Source organism: Lepidochelys kempii, chromosome 5 (assembly GCF_965140285.1).
Source record: "Lepidochelys kempii isolate rLepKem1 chromosome 5, rLepKem1.hap1, whole genome shotgun sequence".
Lineage (NCBI taxonomy): Eukaryota > Metazoa > Chordata > Testudines > Cheloniidae > Lepidochelys > Lepidochelys kempii.
Genome location: NC_136384.1, coordinates 71,616,784 through 71,641,186, shown reverse-complemented (window position 1 = coordinate 71,641,186; position 24,403 = coordinate 71,616,784). Strand labels below are relative to the sequence as shown.

The following is a 24,403-nucleotide window of genomic DNA, read 5'->3' as shown; positions in this document are numbered from 1 at the left end:
AAATTTGGAGTGACTTGACCAGGTCATTCTCTTTAGTCGTGCAGTCAGTCCTATTGAACCGTCTTATAGTGAGCAGACAGGCGATACGGATTGCTAGCAGTCGTACTGTACCATCTTCTGCCAGGCAGGCAAGAGATGAGGATGGCTAGCAGTCGTACTGTACCATCTTCTGCCGAACAGCCATGAGATGTGGATGGCATGCAGTCCTTCTGCACCGTCTGCTGCCAGCCAAAGATGTAAAAGATCGATGGAGTGGATCAAAACAAGAAATAGACCAGATTTGTTTTGTATTCATTTGCTTTTCCCCCTCCCCCGTCTAGGGGACTCATTCCTCTAGGTCACATTGCAGTCACTCACAGAGAAGGTGCAGCGAGGTAAATCTAGCCATGTATCAATCAGAGGCCAGGCTCACCTCCTTGTTCCAATAAGAACAATAACTTAGGTGCACCATTTCTTATTGGAACCCTCCGTGAAGTCCTGCCTGAAATACTCCTTGATGTAAAGCCACCCCCTTTGTTGATTTTAGCTCCCTGAAGCCAACCCTGTAAGCCATGTCGTCAGTCGCCCCTCCCTCCGTCAGAGCAACGGCAGACAATCGTTCTGCGCCTTTTTTCTGTGTGGACGCCATACCAAAGCAAGCATGGAGGCCGCTCAGCTCACTTTGGAAATTAGGAGCACATTAAACACCACACGCATTATCCAGCAGTATATGCAGCACCAGAACCTGGCAAAGCGATACCGGGCGAGGAGGCGACGTCAGCGCAGTCACGTGAGTGATCAGGACATGGACACAGATTTCTCTGAAAGCATGGGCCCTGCCAATGCATGCATCATGGTGCTAATGGGGCAGGTTCATGCTGTGGAACGCCGATTCTGGGCTCGGGAAACAAGCACAGACTGGTGGGACCGCATAGTGTTGCAGATCTGGGACGATTCCCAGTGGCTGCGAAACTTTCACATGCGTAAGGGCACTTCCATAGAACTTTGTGACTTGCTTTCCCCTGCGCTGAGGCGCATGAATACCAAGATGAGAGCAGCCCTCACAGTCGAGAAGTGAATGGCAATAGCCCTGTGGAAGCTTGCAACGCCAGACAGCTACCGGTCAGTTGGGAATCAATTTGGAGTGGGCAAATCTACTGTTGGGGCTGCTGTGATGCAGGTAGCTCACGCAATCAAAGATCTGCTGATATCAAGGGTAGTGACCCTGGGAAATGTGCAGGTCATAGTGGATGGCTTTGCTGCAATGGGATTCCCTAACTGTGGTGGGGCCATAGACGGAACCCATATCCCTATCTTGGCACCGGAGCACCAAGCCGGCGAGTACATAAACCGCAAGGGGTACTTTTCAATAGTGCTGCAAGCTCTGATGGATCACAAGGGACGTTTCACCAACATCAACGTGGGATGGCTGGGAAAGGTACATGATGCTTGCATCTTCAGGAACTCTGGTCTGTTTCAAAAGCTGCAGGAAGGGACTTTCTTCCCAGACCAGAAAATAGCCGTTGGGGATGTTGAAATGCCTATAGTTATCCTTGGGGACCCAGCCTACCCCTTAATGCCATGGCTCATGAAGCCATACACAGGCAGCCTGGACAGTAGTCAGGAGCTGTTCAACTACAGGCTGAGCAAGTGCAGAATGGTGGTAGAATGTGCATTTGGACGTTTAAAGGCGCGCTGGCGCAGTTTACTGACTCGCTTAGACCTCAGCGAAACCAATATTCCCACTGTTATTACTGCTTGCTGTGTGCTCCACAATATCTGTGAGAGTAAGGGGGAGACGTTTATGGCGGGGTGGGAGGTTGAGGCAAATCGCCTGGCTGCTGGTTACGCGCAGCCAGACACCAGGGCGGTTAGAAGAGCACAGGAGGGCGCGGTACGCATCAGAGAAGCTTTGAAAACCAGTTTCATGACTGGCCAGGCTACAGTGTGAAAGTTCTGTTTGTTTCTCCTTGATGAAACCCCCCCGCCCCTTGGTTCACTCTACTTCCCTGTAAGCTAACCACCCTCCCCTTCTCCCTTCAATCACCGCTTGCAGAGGAAATAAAGTCATTGTTGCTTCACATCCATGCATTCTTTATGCATTCATCACACAAATAGGGGGATGACTACCAAGGTAGCCCAGGAGGGGTGGTGGAGGAGGGAAGGAAAATGCCACACAGCACTGTAAAAGCTTACAACTTTAAAATTTATTGAATGCCAGCCTTCTTTTTTTTGGGCAATCCTCTGTGGCGGAGTGGCTGGTTGGCCGGTGGCCCCCCCACCGCGTTCTTGGGCGTCTGGGTGTGGAGGCTATGGAACTTGGGGAGGAGGGCGGTTGGTTACAGAGGGGCTGTAGTGGCAGTCTGCGCTCCAGCTGCCTTTGCGGCAGCTCAACCATACACTGGAGCATACTGGTTTGGTCCTGCAGCAGCCTCAGCATTGAATCCTGCCTCCTCTCATCACGCTGCCGCCACATTTGAGCTTCAGCCCTGTCTTCAGCCCGCCACTTACTCTCTTCAGCCCGCCATTTACTCTCTTCAGCCCGCCACCTCTCCTCCCGGTCATTTTGTGCTTTCCTGCACTCTGACATTATTTGTCTCCACGCATTCGTCTGTGCTCTGTCAGTGTGGGAGGACAGCATGAGCTCGGAGAACATTTCATCGCGAGTGCATTTTTTTTTCTTTCTAAGTTTCTCTAGCCTCTGGGAAGGAGAAGATCCTGTGATCATTGAAACGCATGCAGCTGGTGGAGAAAAAAAAGGGACAGCGGTATTTAAAAAGACACATTTTATAAAACAGTGGCTACACTCTTTCAGGGTAAACCTTGCTGTTAACATTACATACATAGCACATGTGCTTTCGTTACAAGGTCGCATTTTGCCTCTCCCCACCGCGTGGCTACCCCCTCAACCTTCCCCCCTCCCTGTGGCTAATAGCGGGGAACATTTCTGTTTAGCCACAGGCAAACAGCCCAGCAGGAATGGGCTCCTCTGAGTGTGGCATGAAGAAAAGCACTCTATTTCAACCAGGTGACCATGAATTATATCTCGCTCTCCTGAGGATAACACAGAGAGATAAAGAATGGATGTTGTTTGAACGCCAGCAAACATACACTGCAATGCTTTGTTGTACAATGATTCCCGAGTACGTGTTACTGGCCTGGAGTGGTAAAGTGTCCTACCATGAAGGATGCAATAAGGCTGCCCTCCCCAGAAACCTTTTGCAAAGGCTTTGGGAGTACATCCATGAGAGCCGCGAATGCTAGGGCAAAGTAATCCTTTCACATGCTTGCTTTTAAACCATGTATAGTATTTTAAAAGGTACACTCACCAGAGGTTCCTTCTCCGCCTGCTGGGTCCAGGAGGCAGCCTTGGGTGGGTTCAGGGGGTACTGGCTCCAGGTCCAGGGTGAGAAGCTGTTCCTGGCTGTCAGGAAAACCGGTTTCTCCGCTTGCTTGCTGTGAGCTATCTACAACCTTCTCCTCCTCCTCATCTTCTTCGTCCCCAAAACCTGCTTCCGTATTGCCTCCATCTCCATTGAAGGAGTCAAACAACACGGCTGGGGTAGTGGTGGCTGAACCCCCTAAAATGGCATGCAGCTCATCACAGAAGTGGCATGTTTGGGGCTCTGACCCGGAGTGGCCGTTCGCCTCTCTGGTTTTCTGGTCGGCTTGCCTCAGCTCCTTCAGTTTCACGCGGCACTGCTTCGGATCCCTGTTATGGCCTCTGTCCTTCATGCCCTGGGAGATTTTGACAAAGGTTTTGGCATTTTGAAAACTGGAACAGAGTTCTGATAGCACGGATTCCTCTCCCCATTCAGCGATCAGATCCCGTACCTCCCGTTCGGTCCATGCTGGAGCTCTTTTGCGATTCTGGGACTCCATCATGGTCACCTCTGCTGATGAGCTCTGCATGGTCACCTGCAGCTTGCCACGCTGGCCAAACAGGAAATGAGATTCAAAAGTTCGCGGTTCTTTTCCTGTCTACCTGGCCAGTGCATCTGACTTGAGAGTGCTGTCCAGAGCAGTCACAATGGAGCACTCTGGGATAGCTCCCGGAGGCCAATACCGTCAAATTGTGTCCACAGTAGCCCAAATTTGAGCCGGCAAGGCCGATTTAAGCGCTAATCCACTTGTTGGGGTGGAGTAAGGAAATCGATTTTAAGAGCCCTTTAAGTCGAAATAAAGGGCTTCATCGTGTGGACAGGTGCAGGTTTACATCGATTTAATGCTGCTAAATTCGACCTAAAGTCCTAGTGTAGACCAGGGCTCAGGATCAGTGCTTATTTGTAATGAAAGAGGTGCCGGGGCTCAAGCAATTAGGTTCCGGGGCTCAAGCAATTTTTTTACTTTCATAACTCAGGCAACAAGCACAGAGATTCCGGGGCGATGAACTGCCATGCCTAGTGGTGCAAGCCCTGGCACAAGTAGAGCGCTGCTTAGGATCTTGGCTTTAGGTGTGCATATTTTGAAAATCTTGGCCTAGGCAGACAGCATTACAAAAAGGGGCAATTTTTTCCTCCTAAATCCTATCTTCTAGCTAGCTAGCCACTTAATGTTGAAATTCCTTTTGTGCCAGATATGCACAGTTGATTCATTTGCTGAACATGCTACTGTACATACCAATTTATTTCATAGGCTGGGTTATGAATGCAGTCTATCAGAAAGGAAATTTATATCTCAGTTTAGAATCACTTTATTAGACAATGGAGTTCCCATTGTATGCGTAGTGAAGGTTGGTATTAGCAGTAACACACACAAGCCATGGTCTGCACAGACGGCACAGATTTGTGATTTCTTGCAAAACAAAATATCAAAAAATATATACGAGGTGCGTGGTCCACTTCCACCTATTGTAACATGTATCCCAGGAACGATGTTTCAGTAAGCAAAGAAAATAAAAAAAATACAGACCTGATCATCCTTTCAATCCTTTGTTGACACCACTTCATTTGAGGTATTTTATGATTTGTAAATTTCTTTTCTCCTCCTCCTCCTTCATCATCATATGTCTTCTTTATACCATGTATGGCAATGATGGTAGAAACTGATAGCAATCTCCCATCTGACTGATTTCCATCTGTCTCTAGCTAGTTCAGTTTTGAGCATTCATTTTTCATCTTTCTGCTTGTAGAAGCCTTCCCAAAGTTGCTATCTTCCAAGATTTTCTGTCTCCTGCTCCCTTTCCCACATATTTCAAATCATTGCATTCTATAGTTAGTTAATTTTCTTCCTGTTCTCTCTTTCTTTGTGTCACTTCTTCCAGTTGTCTTCTTGATTTCCAGTTTTACTCCCCCCACCTTTTTGTGTCCTTTTGCTTTGCTTTAGTCCACCCCACCTGCCTTATTCTTACCGTCCTTTATGTTTTTTCTCTGGTCCCTGTTGTTCTTTCCTCTGTGCATTAGTAAATAAAGCCTTTACAAGATCCTAGTCACAGACTTGCATATAGTTTTACTAATGTCATTTGCCCAGGACCTGGTTGTTTATAAGTATTATGTTATAAATGTTACTTACTTGTACTATCTGAAATTTCAGATACATTGAGTTTTGTAATCTCACACAAATTTTAATGTAATAAAATGAAAAAGTATTTTGGGAGGAAATGTGTGCTTTTGATTGGCCTTTTAAGGTGTGGTTTGAGAAACCATCACTAATAGAATATATGAAAAAATATGGGTTTTTGCTAGTAAAATACTTGTCAGTAATATAATACATAAAACCAGAAGTGACAAAATATTTTAAGGACCTACCATTCTTTTCTTCCTTCAGTTTCTGTGATTCTGTTTTAAGGGCCTGCTTCGCCTCTCACATACGCCAGTAAGTCGTTGTTGACCTCAGTGAAGTTTCTCCTGATTTACACTGGTATAAGGGAGAGGAGAACCAGGCGCCACATGTGTAGCTCGGCAAGTAAAAATCCACTCCATAGGAAGAATCTTTCATAGTAATGTTGTCTCTTTTTATTTCAGTGCAATGAAACATCCTTCTTTTTTGAAGCACGTAACAAAACCACATGCAAACATCTTTGGAAATGCTGTGTCGAGCACCATACGTTCTTTAGGTGAGTGGAGGTAAAGTTATTAAGATTTTACTATGTTATGACAACAGAAGATAAATGTGCTGGTTGAGATTCTTGCTGCACCTCTCAGAAGGATAGCACAAACTCACAGCACAGGGGGTGATGGGTTAGGGTGGCCTTAAGCCACTCTCGTGCCCTCTTGATTCTAGGCTCCTCTCTGAGCCATGCCCTACCCAAGTCTCTTTCCAGGCATAGTTTTATTCTTCTTCTATAGAATGTATGCAAAAACATCAAACACAAAAAGCATTTCCTCTTTTCACCTTGGGCTGTCGCTCCTAGAGGCTTTTCCCTTTGACTCTCACAGTGCTGAAAAGAGGATACACCCTTCCTTCCAATCTCCCTGCTTCAAGGCCTACTGCAGAAGCCAACCTCCCTCCTGTAGTTCCCACTCAACTGACCTCTCTCAGCCCCTCTATAAGGCACACCTGAACCCCTGCTCCCTGGCCCCTTCCCCATCTGGGTCTGATAAATTGAACAGAGCAGGTTGGCCTCAGGTGTCCTGGCCCTCAGAGGGACAAGCTACCCTGTTGCACGGCATGACTGCGTACAGCAAATCCTGAGATGTATGTATGCATCTTCAAATGATATGGGCATGTCCCTGTGCAAAGCAAGTTTCAGTTGGAAGCAAATTTGTTCAGTTGTGTTATAAACCCTTGTAAAAGTCCTGCCCTGATAATATTGCAACACTGACATGCCCTCAACAATGGGCACAATGCTCCCTTAGATGCGTTCTCAGAATGTAAAGATGAGGAAACTCCATGACTTCACACACTCAGAATTTATTCACCATTCTTTCATGGGATAGAAGTTCGCAGGGTTTGTCCCACCACCAAAGAAGTGGCAAGGTCTTTGGACCTCCAAAACTGTGGCACTTGGTGGAGTAACAGGAGGCAAGGGCCATTCAAAACCCTGTAGCTTTGCACTGCCTCCTGTTCCTCAGCTCCCCCAGGATGCATGCAGCACAGCTAATACGGGAGGTGTGCTGCCGGCCCTCTTCCCCCATCAGCTGCTGATCCCAGGGTGTCACTCAAGGGTAATCCACATTACAAAGGAGGAACTTGCACAATTTAACAGTGACTCAGGCCCGGTCTACACTGCAGCATTAGGTTGACATAAGGCAGCTCACATAAGCTATGTCAGTGTATACCCTACAGCCTTGCTCCCGCCGATATAAGTGCCATACTACACCGGCATAATAACTCCACGAGAGGTGTAGGGCTTATATCAGTGTAGTTAGAGCGACACAGTGTTCCTGTCTGTAGACCAGTGTTCCCCAAACTGTGGGGTGCAACCCCTAAGGGGGTGCGGAGGAATGTTCAAGGGGGCTCTGCTGGAGCCATGAAATGGACAAGAAAGCCAGCTCCCCAGCCAGGCTGCTACCTGGTCTCTGCTGTAAGCCAGGCTGCCACCCAGGCTCCCGGGTCAGGCTGCCACCCAGGCTCCCCACAGGGAGCCCTGCTGCCCTCTGCGGTTCCGGCTCCCTGCTCCCAGCCAGGCTGCTGCCCAGGCTCCCAGCTCTGCTCTGGGCTTCTTGGCTCCCCGCTCCCCTCTGGGAACAGGGCATCTGACTGGACACTGAATGTAAATCTCCTTGCTGGGAGCCTGGCTTTCCCCGGGCTCTTGGCTCCCCACCAGGAGCATGGCAGCCGACTGGACTCTGTGTGCAGATCTCCCCGTTGGGAGCCCAGCTGCCCCCCTGCTCAGGCTCTTGGCTCCCCGTTCCCTGCCAAAAGCACAGCAGCCAACTGGACTCCGGGCACAGATCTCCCTGCTGGGAGCCCGGCTGCACCCCCTGGGCTCTCGGCTCCCTGCTCCCAATTGGTGTAGTGTAGACATGCCCTCACTCAGCATTAACTTTCATGGGGATTGTGACAGGGCGACATCCTGTTCCTGTCTTCTGTTCTGTCTACATCGACTATAAGACTTTCAGTTGTTAAACACTCAAGCACAGTTTAGTTACATTAGCTCTTCCCACTACCTTATTGATCCATACACAATAGTTATTTATAGTGTCAGTTTCTCCTCAGTTCTTTGCTGAGGAGAGGGAAGAGATCTCGCTACCCAGAGACCTTTCCTGGTTTTGGCTCTGCTAGCCTGCCTCCCTCTTCTGTGCTGCTTTATACATTTTGTGTTAATGGACCAATTTGCTTGTTAGTCCTCCCCCAGCCCATTCAAATCCATTAATTAGGCCCCATCAAGGTCACCGTGGTGGAAATTGATTGGTATTTAAATGAGTGCTGGCTCAGCTGTTGATTCCCAGGACTCTGCACAGGAATGTTCTGTGGGGTTTGGGTAAGGGTGATGGCACAGAAAGAAGCCATCCATCTAGATCTAGCCTCACCTGCATGGATTCATGGAACTCTAAGCCCCATGGAGCACCTATGGGGATCCCGCCTGCCATGACATGGGGATGAGGAGTTTACAGAGGAGCCATGCTTCCCCTTTGTGGACCTGCAAATTTGTGCCCACAACTTCTGTTACGAGTGGAGGAGATTACTTTGTCTTATAATAGCATTGCATCATCCTAAAACCATTCTACATGTACATTAATTAGTTTATTTACCATATATTTGAGTGTATGTAATTTTACTGTGTCATGTTATTCTTAAAATAATGTAGAATGCCAGAAAATGAGTCAAGCTCTCAGTCAAGAAAATTCAGCAAGTTTGGATCCATAGGCTATAAACATCGGTACAGGTAAATCTATTTCACCTTAAAATCTTTACATTCAGATCATTTCCCCTCAGAAAAACTGTTAATCATAACATTCCAGTTCACAGATTAAACAGTGTGAGATGCAGAGCCAGATTTTCTGGTCTGATTTAGCTGTGCTCAAAGCAGGAACTGGGAGGGAGGCAATGAGGCAGGGGCCAAGGTTGCTTTGTGGCTCCCTGATCCCTGGGGGCCAGTACAGCCCATAGCACAGCATAGAGAAGCCTCAGGGATGTTCTAAATTACACCTAGCCCATGGCCTGAAGGGGCTGTTCCAACAAGTGTGGATCACCAGAGCATGGAAGGATCCTGGCCAGGATTCTTATGCAGAGATCTAGCACTAGTGATGGCAGAGAGCTGTAGGGAAATCTACCAACTATGGGCATTTCTCAGAAGGCCAGTTAAACTAGCTTTACAGCCCAGAGTGTTGCCAAAGCAGTACAGATGAGCCATAGTGGGGCTAAGGATCTGGTGCTTTTTGGCTAAGCTAGGGATAGATCAAACCAATTTGGTGAATTTAAGGTTTCCTTGTCTAATGGTTGGGGCACAAGATTTGGAGCCAGAAGACCTGTGCTTTAGACCCAGCTTTGGCAAATATATGCTGTGTGACCTTCAGTAAGTCAGTTATGGTGTGATTTACAGAAGTGCTGAACACTTGCAGCTCCAACTTCCTTATGAGCTGCAGGTATTCACCATCTCTGGAAATCAGGCCACTGACTTTTCTCAGGCTGGTGACATCAGTCAGGAGTGTGAAAAATCCACACCACTGACCAAAGGAGCTATGCTGACCAAACCCCCGGTGTAGATGCAATGAGGTCAATGGAAGAATGCTTCCGTCCGCCTAGCTACCATTGTTTGGGGGAAGTAGTGTTCCTACATGGCGTAAAAACCCCTTCTGTCTATGTAGATTGTGCCTATGCTGTGTGGGGTTTTGCCAGCATAGCTATGGCGAAGGAGCTATGCCAGTGTAATCCCTATAGTGTAGCCATACCCTCAGTCTCAGTTTCCCCATTTGTCAAAGGGAGATAAAAACACTTTTTCATCTTTGTAAGGTGTTTAGAGACCTTTCAACAGAAAGTGCAATACAAGTCTTAAGTACTATGCTATACCATAATCATGGAACACCATGGCCAAGTTTGAATGTCACAGTATGGAGTACAGTATCCTTATCACTGCCTCCCAGGAACACAAACCTAAAATCATAAGTCATATAACCCTCAACATCTTAAGCATCTCCCGAACCTCAGTTAACAAAAGAGGGCCAAAATCTTAGTAGAGAAGGATATGGCTCCACAGGGGCTTCCAATCTTCTCTTTATTGGAGTGACCTTATGTATGAATTTGGAGTGAAAGCTCCTTACAATGAGAAATACTTGATTCTGTGCCAGAGTAGAGAGGACCCAGGCTGTCTACCGCCTGGAACAGTTCTGCTGATTGGGATGTGGCAGACGCTTTGCTGTAGGAGAAGAAATTTTGCCTCCATTGCACCCATGGCATGAGATTTAACATTTTTTTGTTGCAGTTGGCCACACTTAAGTATTTCTGCCCCTGGTGCTCTAGTCTCATACCTTCCCCCTTCATTTGTCACAGGCTGTCTGCATACAGCATCAAGGTGGCTGGTGGTGATAATGAATTCACCTCTTGGGATGGGTCTTTGTCGACTGCAAAAATGTTTTTTAAACATTCCAGATAATATCTTCTCTTATCACCAGAAGGGAAAAAGGAATCCTTACTTGTGCTGTGTTGATCTGCAAGGGTTTTCCCCAGACCTGGGTTACTGTTTTAATAACTTGGAATTTTAAAAAAGATTGGGACTATCCTATTACAGTTCAGCTACTGGGCATTTGAAGCGTATTGATTACCAATATGATAGTGAACATTATTTAATTGGTTGGTATTTGAGATTCAGTAACTGTTGCTTCATTAAATGCATATTGGCAACTGTAATTAACAGCATCTTCATGTGCTTAAAGCATCAACTGTTTGCTTGCACTGTAGATCTGATTCCCACTACCCCACCTGTTCTTTATTTCATTGTTTTTTGGGGGTGGGTTGTATCGTTGAGGGGCAACAATAAAACTGCACTTCTGCATATGTAGTGTAAGCTCAAGACAGAAGCTGTAATTCCATGCCTGAGGAGAGGGGGTCATAACCTTTTCTTGTTAGCCTCTGGGTTATTTGTTTGTTTGGAGTCTGGTAGTTTGTAAGCAAGCTGAACTCCCCATTATCAGATTAGTTGTTTAGATTTGGTGGTGCCCAAAGGGGATTAATGAAGGCTGCTGTTGGGGGCTTACAAAGGTTAACATGGTTGCAGAGCTATAACATTTGTTAATATTTTTTGCCTAGCCTGCAGAATAAAATAATTTGAAACTTAAAACCAATAATACTTTGATCCAATCTGATGGTTTTTTCCCCTTAAATATATTTTCTGATGTTTAAAGAAATTAAAAAAAAAAAAGGATTGATGCAAATAGATGTTCACATAACTCAAATACTAATTACAATGCTTAACACATGGTATCATTGCTCTTCACTCATTAGAAATGCTCCTGAATGTTTTTAAATCATTGCACTGCAGATGTGGCAACTGGGAATTACTGCTAGAAATGATCTTTCCAAAAACCTTAATTTAAAATAAATGTAAGAGCGATTTATAAAAAAATGTAAAAGTCTCTGCATTTTATTTTTGTTGAAACTGAAATACTGTTAGATAGTATTAGTGTTATTAGTAAAATAATGTTAGTGTTTAATTGATCTTATTGTGTGACAGCAGAAAATAAATAAAATTCATAGTGCTATCTGGTTAATATATCTTATTTGTTCATTCACAGATGTTTTGGATAAACCTGCATTTGTCATTTATGATTCATATCACTTTAAGGTTAAATCCAGAAATTCTAGAATAAATTTTTAGTCTTACTATCTGGTTTTGTTTTGTTTTGTTTTTTACAGGGAGAGGGGAAGTGTAACTTAATTTTACTGAAAACAGTTCAGTAACATAGGTCCAAACTGGGGTCACAGTTTTTTGTGATACAGAGATTTACCTTATTTGTTCATTGTATGTTATGAAGCTTGTCTCTATTATACATTTAATTTTTTGTTTGTTTAATATCTTTCCCCATTATTGTTAACACAGAAACGCTTAGGTTTTAATTACTTTAATTAATTTTTGTTTTTTCCCTAATGTCTAAAAGAGAGAAAAATTTGAGAGCTGCAGTGGGTGCACAAGGCGATATGTTTTTCAGGAACAAGTGCCTATATTTACAACCTATGGCCTAATTCACATTTATACTAAGGCAACTTTTTACACTGTGTAGTCATGTATGACAGAGCTTTAAAATGGGTGTAAATATAATTTCTCACACTGTGAAGTCCCTTTTACATTGCTTTTGCAATGAAAAGGGGCCTTAGCATAAATGAAAATTAGGTCCTATAATTTTTTGGTGTTAACAGCTTGTTGCAGTCTGGCATTGCACTGAGTTTGGTGTCACTTTATCATTCCCATTTTGATGCTGTGAAATATTAAGGCAGCAATGTGTTGCCTCAAACAGAGGAAAGTTAAGGTATATTTTAGTAAGACAAATGACTCTAAAAATTAATTCAGGAAATAAAATGACAGCAATCAAATTACATGCTTGAAGGTTATCGTGAAGCCAAAAAAAAGGCCAAACTGTGTTGGCTACTGTCTTAATTCTCAGTAAAGTAGCATTTTGTGTGGATTCTGGAACTGTTTCCTTACACTCAGTTGGAAAAATACCAAATGCAGGAGAGAATGGCATGATCTGTTGGCAGTTGTGCCAAGGTATGATTTGAAACAAAATCACAATGAATAGCACTGTAGTTAATACCACACAACCTGCTGTGTGAGCAGGAATATTAGAACTTGACTCAAGGTTCCATGGGTAAAAGGTTGATGACTAATTCATTGGTCTCCCAACCAGCATAATTGCTCTAACTAAAAATGTTAAATTTCTTTAAGGTTCACTTTGCAATTTTCCATTTGTCCATCATATTGATTTTGTTGCATTTTCAAGTGGCAGGACAGCTTTGCAGATGAGCAGAGAACTTTCTGTCCAGCTTCCTCGGCCTGACCAAAATGTTGAAAGAAGTCGTAGTAAGACTTATCCAAAAAGAATGGCACAAACACAACAGACTGGTAAGCCCTATTTGAACACTTCTGTTTATTTTGTCTAAGAAGAAGCCTTTTCTTTGGCCAAAGATGATTCACTCTGTTTTCAGGAAGTCAAGCTGAAATTACTAAATTTTCCTGAAGTTTCTCTTTAAAATGTGTTTTCTACCCTATTTTTGTTTTAGACTGACATAAATATACTAACATTAGCTGGAGCTAAGATTTCCAACTTTATGAATAAAAGTGACAAAGGAGTGTGGATTAGTGATAGAAGTACATTTTTGTAGATTCAAATATATAGTACAGTAGAGTAGCCTGAAAACATGTAATCAAAAGGAATTTCTTTTATTTGCTATGTTCATAGCACTCTGCAGTTTGGACTATGTGAGTGTGAATTGCAGCTCACCCTAGCATGCTGTACTGTAACTCCCCTCTGTGGATGCTGCAGGTGCAAATGAAAAGGCACCTAGTTCTCATTAACTTAAGTCCTGTTTAAAGAGAACTTTATTAACCCAAACTTTTAGTTTGTGCTTGTAGTGTCCACATGAGGGAGTTACAGTGCAGCATGCTAGTGTACACTGCAGTTCATATCCCTGTAGTCCAGAATGTGGGGCCATCTACACAAGCCGAGAGACTCTGTGAGCAAGGTCTTGTGTCTTAAGCAGAATATTAGACCTACATAATTCCTCTGGCATCCCAGAATTATGCATCACTGCTTCACCCAAGGATTCTTCCCCTCACTGTTTCTCTCCAATACAGTCCAATCAGTCTAACAAAACTTGTGATGTTTATTTTGATGTTAGATTGAATTTAAGTTGCCACCCTCCTTTGGATTTTCAGTGTGATTTAGATATGTGGGTTGAAAACTCATAACTGCATTGTCAAAATGTCAGGGGGAAGCTGGAAGATTTGGCAGCTAGGTGGGGATATTTAGGACTAAGAGGTGACTGCAGGAATTGGCCCCAACATAATAAATAGTTCCTGAATTTTAGTAATAGAAACAATAGGTTTTACGATTTTAGGCCTCTATCCAGACGAGTACTTACGCATGTACTTAACTTTCCATGCATGAGTAGTTTAATTGACTTCAGTGGGATTACCCCTGTGCATAAAATTAAACATGTGCACAAGTGTTTGCAGGATTGAAGATTTAGTCAATAATACTTGAAAATTTAGCCAAGTTTTCTTCTTATCACAAGTTAATTGAAATATTAGAGGCATTCAAGAGCCCCAGTTTTTTAAACCTAGCCTATATGGTTACTAATGTGGTGAAATTATAGATTTTTTTACTTTTTAATCTTAATGTTGTGTTTAATATTTTCATCTTTTCTCCATTACATTTTCTGATATTTGTGCATCACATTTGACAAGATTTTTATAGAATAAATAGGAAACACTAAAATAAGAAACAAAAAACAAAACAAAAAACCCAAACCCCAAAACAACGAGCATCCCAACAACCCTGAAATCCAACTGCTTGATCGTGGAATAAATGCCAGTGAGTCATTATCTTAATTTCTTCCTATATCTTTGCATTTATAGAATGGTAATGTTTTATGAGGATACTGTTTTATCATCTGTTCCATCTTACTAACTACCTAAATAGTTATCTAGTGGCTAGAGCATTGATTGGGAGCTAGGAAACTGGAATCTAGTCCTAGCTTTGCCACCAGGCTCTGTGGTCTTGGGGCACTTGAGGCAGAGAGATTGATTGATTTGCCCGACTGTCAAAATTAAGGTAGTAATGGTTACTATTGTACCTGCCTCGCATTGGGGGTTGTGAGTATTAATTAGTTAATGTCTAATGCTTAAAATATATAGAGTGGGATTTTTAAAAGCACTCAGCATTGGTTTTACTTTGCTCACATTGAAGTCTGTGATAGATTTGGGAGCAGAGTCAGGCCAACATGGAAAGCTTTTGAAAATCCCACCAGTATAGCACCATATAAATGATCATCATTATTATTGTGTATTTATTTCCTAATCTGTTTATATAGCTATTCATATCATGGGGCAGATGTTCCCCATCTGTATTAAACATGAGTTAGAGGGAAAACTGCATTGGAAACACTGAAAGATTTTCTTCATAAGCTTTTCTCAATATCATTTCCTTCTAATGAAGGAGCTTACAGCCTCCTGGAATGGAATGCAGAGGGCAGTTATCTGGATCCAGGAATGTTCTGTGCTGGTTACAGGTCTCACCTGTTTGATTTTTAAGCAAAAGTTAGTGCTTGCAACGGTAGCATTACTTCCCCCTCTGTGCCTGTTAGTTGCAACCCTCAGGAAGGGGTGGAACTACTTTACCGTTCTCAGAAAATGTAAACAATTTACAGTATATGATTGTCCGAGCTATGCATATGAAGAGAGGCACTCCTTTGCTTACAGGCTACTTTATGCGGCAGAGGTGTGTCGGTGCATAAACATGTCAGAGACTAGCTTCCTCTTGAAACTAAGGCAACGCCTACACTGTGAGCTAGGGATGTGGCTCCCCAGCTCACGCATGTCCTTGCACTAGCTCTCATCAAGCTAGCATGACTGTAAATAGCAGTGTAGCCATGGTAGCACTGGTTGTGGCAGCAGAGACATGTGCCAAGTACAAACCTGCCGCAAACCAGTGGGTATGTATTTGGCACGGCTCAGACGTGTCTCTGCTGCTGCTATGAGTGCTACCATGGGTACACGGCTATTTATACTCGTGCTAGCTTGATGAGAGCTAGCGTGAGTATGTGTACATGAGCAGGACAGTCGCATCTCTAGCTCATGGTATAGACATAGCCTGATTTTTGCTTTTTGAAAACAACAGTAGGACTCTGATGGATTTGGAAAAACAAGGTGGACCAATAAAAAATATTACCTCACCCATCTTGTCTCTCTAATATTCTGAGACCAACATGGCTACATAACACTGCATACAACATTTGGCATAGACATCCTTTCAGCTGCACTATTCAGTATTTCTGTTGATAGTTTGAAATGGATCTCATTTCCTGCCTCATCTCTCTCCTCTAATTTTGCAGAAAAGTACATGGCTACTCAGTGAGTGATCCTGTCAGCTGTAACATAAATCTCCAGTATCTGTTCAGTATGGGCACTTGAGTGTCTTGTATTCTTTACTACTCTATTGTTTCAGTGGCAGATGTTCTGTGCTCATTGATAGTTGCTGTCATTTTTCTATGGTTGTGAGAAAACTGAGACCTATTATATATATTTGTTTGCCTGTAGTGATGTGCAAAATTCCACAAGCAGTGCATTTCTGTGTTGTTTTGTTGAGTTACAAAATTTTGTAGCTCACAAATTTAAATAAAAAAAATTTTTTTCCCCATGTCCACATATATATGCATATGTCTATAGCCTCTTTCACATGCACCGATGTGTAGAGTATTTTATTTTTAATTTAACTTATGTACTCAGTAAACCATTTATCACCAAATGAGTCCCAAAAGTACAGCCACTTTCTGTTGGTGGGTGTGCCTTACTTCTAAATGACTATCGACGAAAATGAATACGTGTTGCATATGTCACTTAACCTCTTGGTTAAGGGGAAAGGGGAGAGAGCCAGAACGTTCTCCATGGAGAGCAAGAAGCATTATAAAAGAAAGACATGCATGTTCCTCTGACAGGCTGTCCTGACACTTGTAACATCCTTGCATATAAATGAGCATCTGTTTGAAACCTCATTTTTCATTTTGCATATGGGCATGTACGTTGATAAACCAGGTTAGCCCGCTTTCTCTGTTTAAAAAGATTTTCAGAGGTGAAGGGTGGGTTAATGTTTCTCTCTCCATGCTGGAGTATAATTGGATACCTCATGTGACAGGCTCTGCTACATCTCATTGGTATAAAACCTACACTTTTCACATAGACTCTTTCTTGAATGTAATCATGTTGAGTCCTATTAACTCAGTAAATCAATTCTGCCTCACTTGATTCATATTATGCATCATTTGATAAAAATATGAGCTAATAGCAGACTTTAAATCCTACAGAATAATTTTGATTTAGGAGATGAGTTTGGTAGGATGAAGTAGTGTTATGAGTTATTTAAAGCTTTCCCTGCTGAAGGTATCTGGGAGAGTAATATGACATAGCTTATTAAAATAAATACATTTTTTTAGGATAGTTAGAATTGTACCAGTTGTCATGATAACTAACCATTCATAATATTATATTTTCTGGCATGGTGTAATAGAATTAAACATGCATTGCTTAGCATTTTACACTGATTTATTTGACTTGATTTTGCCTGTCTCCTAATATGAATTATATATTCCTTAAAATGTTTTGTGCCAAGCACCATTTATGTTAGCAGCCTGTTGGGGATGGTTTAACTTTTGCTTTATTTTTTGCCTTGTGCTTGTGTCCCCCTGTACAAGGGATAGGCACAGTCAGAGCTCCTGTGGTGAGGATGGAGAGCCATGGCTAGGGATGGTGCACTATGCACACTCCCCCATACACCTGGGAGTTCTGGATGGGACTGTGTTTCCTGAGCCACAATCTATCCTGGAGTTCCCCTTGGGAGGGAACTGCTCCACATTCCCTCCAATGTGGGACTGTGTATAAATCACACAATCTAGCCCTTAAAATCCGTACTCCCTCCCTTATCTCATAAAAATAAACTTTTCTGCCACCCGCCACCTCCAGTTCCTCTAGTGCAGGGGTTCTCAAACTGGGGGTCGGGACCCCTCATGGGGTTGCGAGGTTATTACATGGGGGCTTGTGAGCTATCAGCCTCAACCCCAAACCCTGCTTTGCAGCCAGCATTTATAATGGTGTTAAATATATAAAAATATTTTTTTAATTTATAAGGGGGGTCGCACTCAGGCTTGCTGTGTGAAAGGGGTCACCAGTACAAAAGTTTGAGAACCACTGCTTTAGTGGCCCTGTGCTGATTGTCATGACTGATTATATAAAAACATTGAATTTACCACATATTGTCCATTTCCCATTGTTCTCACCACTGTACTGATAGGGTTAGCAATCCCATGTAACACTGAGTGGCTCAGAGTACTTCATTGTCACATTGGCCCATTATTACATGGGTCTAAACTTATTAGCATGGCAGCCAGTGACTGAACCCCATAGTAAGAGTGGGAGCAGATGCTGAGAGGATAATGATGGAAACATTTAATTTTTGTGTGTGCTTGTTAAATATATTTGGGGCTTAAAATGGAGATCTGGAGGAGGGAGTGTACATAGTGAAGAGAGGAAAACTTCAGGTTTATTCCTAAAAATATTAATTAAAAATGATCTGGTTCTCTTGATGGGATAGACAGTTTGATTTTGGCTTGGCAGATTATCTTCCCAGGAACCAGATTAAAGCTGTACAAAAGCATCCCTCTTATTATCCCTTTCTTGAAACGTTACATATATCAGCCATTCAGGTATTAGAGAAAAATCAGACAAGGAAGCTTTAATCTCTATGTATTTGATGTGTACCAGTTCCATTAAAGTGAATGACTTTAAAGGAGGCTTTTTAATTATCTGTTTTACTGCAACACATAAAATGCTAGTAGCCTAGGCATATTAGGAGATTTGGGTGCTCTAAACATATGCTAGATACTTGTAATCTATGAACTATGAGCAAAGTATAAAACCTTATTTAGCTGTCCCATTACATTGGTTTCATCCCAGTGTATCTTCACTGTCTCCACTGGAGTTACTGTGATTTTCACCAGTATAAATGAGGTCAGAATCAAGGCCTTAGTGTTGATTTTCTTTATAATATTTTTTCTATAAAACTTTAAGTCATGGGTTTTTAGAAAAATAAATGGGCCATGTTTGACCACAGTTGTTAATGTTTACTAACCACTGTTTGTTCATTTACTAAATAGATTGTCTATTAGATTTTTTTTCTACTTTGGAATTTGGAGCCATAACACTGCAATAAAATTCCAAAGAGCGGAACATAAACATTAATCACTGTACTTCAATTTTAAAAAAAGAGAAAAAACAAATTTCTTTTCTTTACCCTTAAAATCTGCAAATCTGGTTTTCTCCTAGCTAAACACTCACAAAATTAATTGGCACTCCAGGGTGTTAGCACCAAACAAGCAAGGTTAATTTTCTAATTTGGTGTTAGGTTTGGAGAGTTTCCTTCATAGGTTCAAGTGTACGGTATGAATAGCTGACTGTGCTGTGCTCTTAGCCACTTTCTGGTTTAATTTAGTTGGGAAAGGGTTACAGTAAAATTTTGCTCTGTTTATAAATCATAAATCATGGAGCAGTGTTCAGGATCCCTCATTGTTCTGTAGCATTCTATTGTGATCAGAATGGCATTTTGAGCAGCTTTCAAAATGCTGGAGACTAGATTGCCTGATGAAAAGGTTATTTATCCTTTTTGTTAAGTGCTCCATTATAAGAGTTCCTTAGGGGTATTCTCCCTGGGACAATGTTTATATGACCCCCATCTACTGCTACCCAAAGATTCTGGTTTACTCAATAATGAAAATGCATAGTTTATAATACATTATTATTATTGCTTTAGGACCTGATTCACCAGTGCCTTGCATGGATGTTTACACCTGTGCAAAGTAGTGGGTGTAAAATGCTACCATTCTGATTTCGGAGCAGCCTAGGTTAGGTGCGGTCTGGAAGATCAGGCCATTAATATTTATGGTGCTGTACTATACCTTGTCTTTTCAGGATCAGGGCCCTGATCTACTAGGCACTGTGCAAACATATATTCAAGCACAGTCCTTTGCCTGAGAAGACTATATATTATCATGGGATACCACAGGGCACATCTCATTTGTTGTATGCAGTATTGTCAACCCCAAACATTCAAAATCATTAGTCAGGCCCCAACAAATCATGACATTTTCTTAAAAATAAGGATTTTTTACATATATAATAGGTGTTGAATTTTTTATTTTAGCCTTCTGATTTTTGAGCCTGTAGGGTACACTCAGGTCAGATTTTCAAGCTTTTCTCTGCAGCAGGGCTGGCTCCAGGCACCAGCGAACCAAGCAGGTGCCTGGGGCAGCAAATGGAAAGAGGCGGCAGGAGGTCGGGCTCTGGGGCGGCAATCCATCCTTGGCGGCGGTGGGAATTTGGCGGCCGCTCCATCAGAGCGCGTTTCGCACTATCACTTCGCCTCCGTGTTCAGTGGCAAGGTTGGGTTTGTTTGTTTTTTTTGCCGCTTGGGGCGGCAAAAACGCTGGAGCTGGCCCTGCTCTGCGGGTATGGGGAGAACTATTTTTTTAAAGGAATACTGAGATTCTCATGGAAGAACATGTCTCCAGAAGCTGGGGGTTTAAGAAAAATACCAAATAACATGACACTCATGATGAAATCATGAGATTTGACAACAGTGGGTATAGATGCCAGAGTCACTTTGTTTAATTTGAGTTCTCTCACCATAGGATGTACTCAGTAGTATGTAGAGTGAGATTCTGAGATGATAGGTGATTTAGGAAATCACATTTTCATCATGATCTCTGAGTAGTCACTGTACCCAGATCCATATTTCAGACACTTCCCCAATTCAGATAAGTACTGAGCAGAAAAGGCCTCATTATCTTTTCACCTACCCCTGTGAAAATGAAGAGAAACTCTAGTGGAGTTATACTGGTGTAATACTGATATGGGACTCAGAATCATTCCAAATATCTCCATCTTGCAGTGGTAGAGCTATTTTTACCAGACTCTTTTTTTGTGCCATGGAAATTCTCTGCTTATAGTTGCAGTCCTGGTAAAATAGGGACAGTCCTCTTTTTTTATATGATGTCCCAGTTTCCTGGGAACTTCTTTTGTGATGACTGAAATTCATCAGTCAAAGTGTTTTTTTTTAATAACTACAAAATGTTTGTTCAAGACTGAGTGTTCAATGTGATGAACGACATTTGGAGTAAAGAGAAAAGTTTAATGAGGATGAAAACTATTAAAGCTGTTCTTTTGCTCAAAGTGAATGTTAACAAAATTTACTCAGAGTTGTATTTATAAAAGTTAGTTACTGGATATCCTCCACTCTGAGGAGGATAATGTTGAGTAAGTAGCAGCACCAGAAGTCATTAAAAAGTGTTTTGTATGATTCGTTGTGACCCTAAGAAATGTTGCTAGTTCTCAATTTTGAAAATGTGGTCATTTTATAATTGACACTTCTATCAAAACTGTAACATTTTTACCTTTTGTAAAATGACATTCAAAAAGATGTGAAATTCTTTTCTAACTTCGCTTTTTTTGTTTTATTACAAATTTTGATAAAATGTTGATTTGGCTATTTTTACTTTGTGTGTGTGTGTATATATATATATATATATATATATATGGTTGAGAGAAAAAATAAACTCAGACTACTGGTTTAGGACAATATTTAATGTTTTTATTTAACAGGTAGTTCCAATTTAAAAATTAAACTTGTCAACCAGTTGTCTAGACTATGTTCTAAATACCTTGGGTATTTCTAAAACATACACATGTAAAAATCCATCAAGTTTCAATATTTCTGGTTAATAACATACAGCACAGTGCATGAACTTCCAAGAAAGTGTTTTTTTTTTCTTTTGGTATCACTATGCTCTCTTCCCATTAGTGGGTTTAAATACAAACACTATATTCGGATAATGTCAAGGGACTGAGTTTGATAAAAAACAGACATGAGTTAATGATTCCACAAGACTCCTAAAGTTGTTTAAATTTAGGGTTCTTAAAATTTAATAATCTATTTATATTCCACAGCAGAAGTTGACATAATAAGGATTATTGTAAAAGCAAATAAAACCATGTACACCAACCCTGTCAGAAAGTTCAGGTAATGCAAAATAAAGTTCAGATTTTATTGGACAAAAGTAGGAAAAACTGCAGCTATTCATATATGAAAGGATTCTATATATCAAAGGTATTTCCAAAATACCTGTTACTTTAGTATCAGAACACCAATAATGGCAGATAAATCATAGCAGTAGGATTAGTGTTAGAACAATTTTTTAAAGAGTCCATTTTGTATCCAGAACCACATCACAATTTCTACCACCAGTGATCATATGAACTGCCACAGAAACATCAAAGGGTGCAAAGGGCAAAGTATGCAGCCCCATCCACCTCAACAGCCACCCGACTTCATCCACCGGTCAATGCTTACTTTTGGCAGGACATTCGAGAGTTGTGACATAACAATAATGCCATCCCCACCCGTTTCCAAAGTTTCCTTTGGTGGTGCCTAGAATACTTTGCCTGCAACTGGAGAGCTATAACAGACAAGTGGGTATCATCCATTTTGGTTACACCATCAAGTTTTTTTCTCCTCCAAAACCTCCTTCCTGGCCCCTCTTTAGGCACCACTCATGAGGAGCTCCTCCACTAGGAGCTGAACACTCCTCGAGCGAGGCGCTATAGCACAAGTGCCACCTCACCATCAAGAAAACGGGTTCTACTCCAGCTAGTTGATAGTACCCAAGAAAAAGGGTGGATGGATGCCCATTGTTGACCTATCTCAGCTGAATATTTTATTCACAAATTAAAATTCTGCATAGTTATATTGGCATCAGTAATTCCCTCCTTGGAAAAAGACGTGCTTTGCAGCTCTTGTCGTGAAAGATGCTTATTTTCATGTAGACGTTCACCCATCCCACAGAAGGTTTCTCAGGTTTCAGATAGGACAGGAACACTACCAGTTCAGGGTGCGCTCCTGTTCGGTCTGGCAACAATATCAAAGATTTTCGCCAAGGTCCTCTCAGTGGTGGCAACACAGATTAGATGAGATGAAACAGCTACACCATCTTCCTGTATGTGGACACCTGGCTTCTAACAGTCAGATCCTATCTGGAAGTTCAGTCAGCAACCTTGTCCTTTATCCTCCTGCTGGCATCCTTGGGAATCTGCATAAACAAGTAAAAGTCTACTTTGACTCCCATGCAGCTCATAGACTTTATAGGGCAAACCTGGACTTGATCTCAGCAAGGGCCTACCTCCCTGTAGACAAATTCCATACCCGGAGCAGTCTGATAAACCGAGTCACTCTTAAACCCTGAATGACAGTCTGTGCCTGTCTTTGTTTGCTGGGCCACATGGCCTCCTGTATTTAGGTAATGCCTGTAAGAACCTGCAGGACTAGAATCTGGGACCATGTGTGTTCTGGGCTAGACACTTCAGGAAGTACCACCCAGTGGGGCCCGAGTGGCAGTCCCCTGTAGCCCACTGATTGGCTCAAGTTGGTATAGATACCAGGAAGACATCATGGGGAGCTGTCTGAACAATGATGCAGACAAACTACTTGCTACCGCTCCTGAGCTTGCCTCACTGTGAATCCTTGACTCCAGCTTCTGACCCTGGTTCATTCCCAACTCTATTACTTGCCTGCAGTCTGTCCCCTGGTTCCTGACCATGAATAGCCCCAACTCTGCTACTTGCCTCCCACCTGCAACTTGGTGCCTGACCCTGACCCAACTATTCGTCTCCTGACCATAACTTGGTAACTGACCGATGCACACAGGCTGTCCACGGTCTGGCCCTTACAACGTTGTTCACCAGGCTGCATCTCCATATTCAACAAGTCTGGCTCCCTTCAGTGTATACACCAGACAGACACAGCATGAACAGTATAGGGGCAATCCCCGTCAATGTCAGGACTTCACTTACCTGGTAGATGAATCCAACATGCTGATAATCATGATCACATCCCTCATGGACAATCAGATGGCACAAGGTGTGTGGATACCTTGGGAAGCCAGGATGCATATCAATCTCTTGGAACTAAGTGCAGTCAGACAAGTCTGCAATGGATTCCTCCCACTCATACGATCCTGATATGCCTAGATAATGTTAGATGACATGACAGCTGTCTTCTTACAAATAAACAAGGAGGGGGAAAATCCTTTGCATTGTGCGTAAAGGGGGTGTGACAGGTTTCAATCAGACCGCTGAGCCCCGAGGGGGCGATGGAGAACTTTGGTCCCACTGGCGGGCCTTAGTCATACCTTTCGGGTGCTGGGGAATTAGCGGGAAAGGTGTGGTGGCTGGAGCCTGCAGCGCGCCCCTCGGGCAGGGGGGCGCCGGCACGAGCCTGCAGCGCGTGGTTCTGCTACCCAAGGCAGGTTGGCCGGGGTAGGGGAACGCAGGCCCACCCGACTCCACTGCGTTCCAGCCCAGGGCCCTGACAGTGGCGGGAGGCGAAGGTCCTGCCGCTCGGTCAGTGGGGGGCCATCTGCACCCGCTGACCAAACACACCCACCCCACAGTGCAGTTCTGCCCCTGGGCTACTTCCTACCCGGTCTCTCAAGCGGGTCTCTCCGGTCCCTCCAGCTCGTCCGGGTATTCCGCTGCTGGCAGCTCCAGCTCCCCCTCTGTGTCGGACTCACGCTGGCCTGGATTACAGCCGGGCCCCTCCAGGTCCTCTCGGTACTCAGCGGCTGACAGTCCTGGTCGCCACAGGCCTTCCTCCTGGTCAGGTTCCTCCTGGCCGAGGGCCTCCCCTGGGTCGGCAGCAGGATCGCGAGGGAGCAGCCTGTGTCTGTCTCCCTCCCTGGTGCTCTTCCCACTGGGCAAAGGGCCTCACCCTTTGTACTTCCTGTCCCA

The 24,403-nt window shown here is 43.1% G+C and overlaps 1 protein-coding gene across 4 annotated transcripts in view; it reads left to right on the top strand.

Moving 5' to 3' along the window:
• The window catches only part of EPB41L4A (erythrocyte membrane protein band 4.1 like 4A), a 222,772-nt gene that overhangs the window by 138,870 nt on the left and 59,499 nt on the right, over window positions 1-24,403 (top strand). For all 4 annotated transcript variants that reach the window (XM_073344691.1, XM_073344692.2, XM_073344693.1 and 1 more), the window contains 3 exons: window positions 5,943-6,034; window positions 8,672-8,749; window positions 12,798-12,919. In XM_073344691.1, coding sequence (XP_073200792.1) covers window positions 5,943-6,034; window positions 8,672-8,749; window positions 12,798-12,919 — 292 coding nt within the window. The remainder of the gene's footprint in view (window positions 1-5,942; window positions 6,035-8,671; window positions 8,750-12,797; window positions 12,920-24,403) is intronic.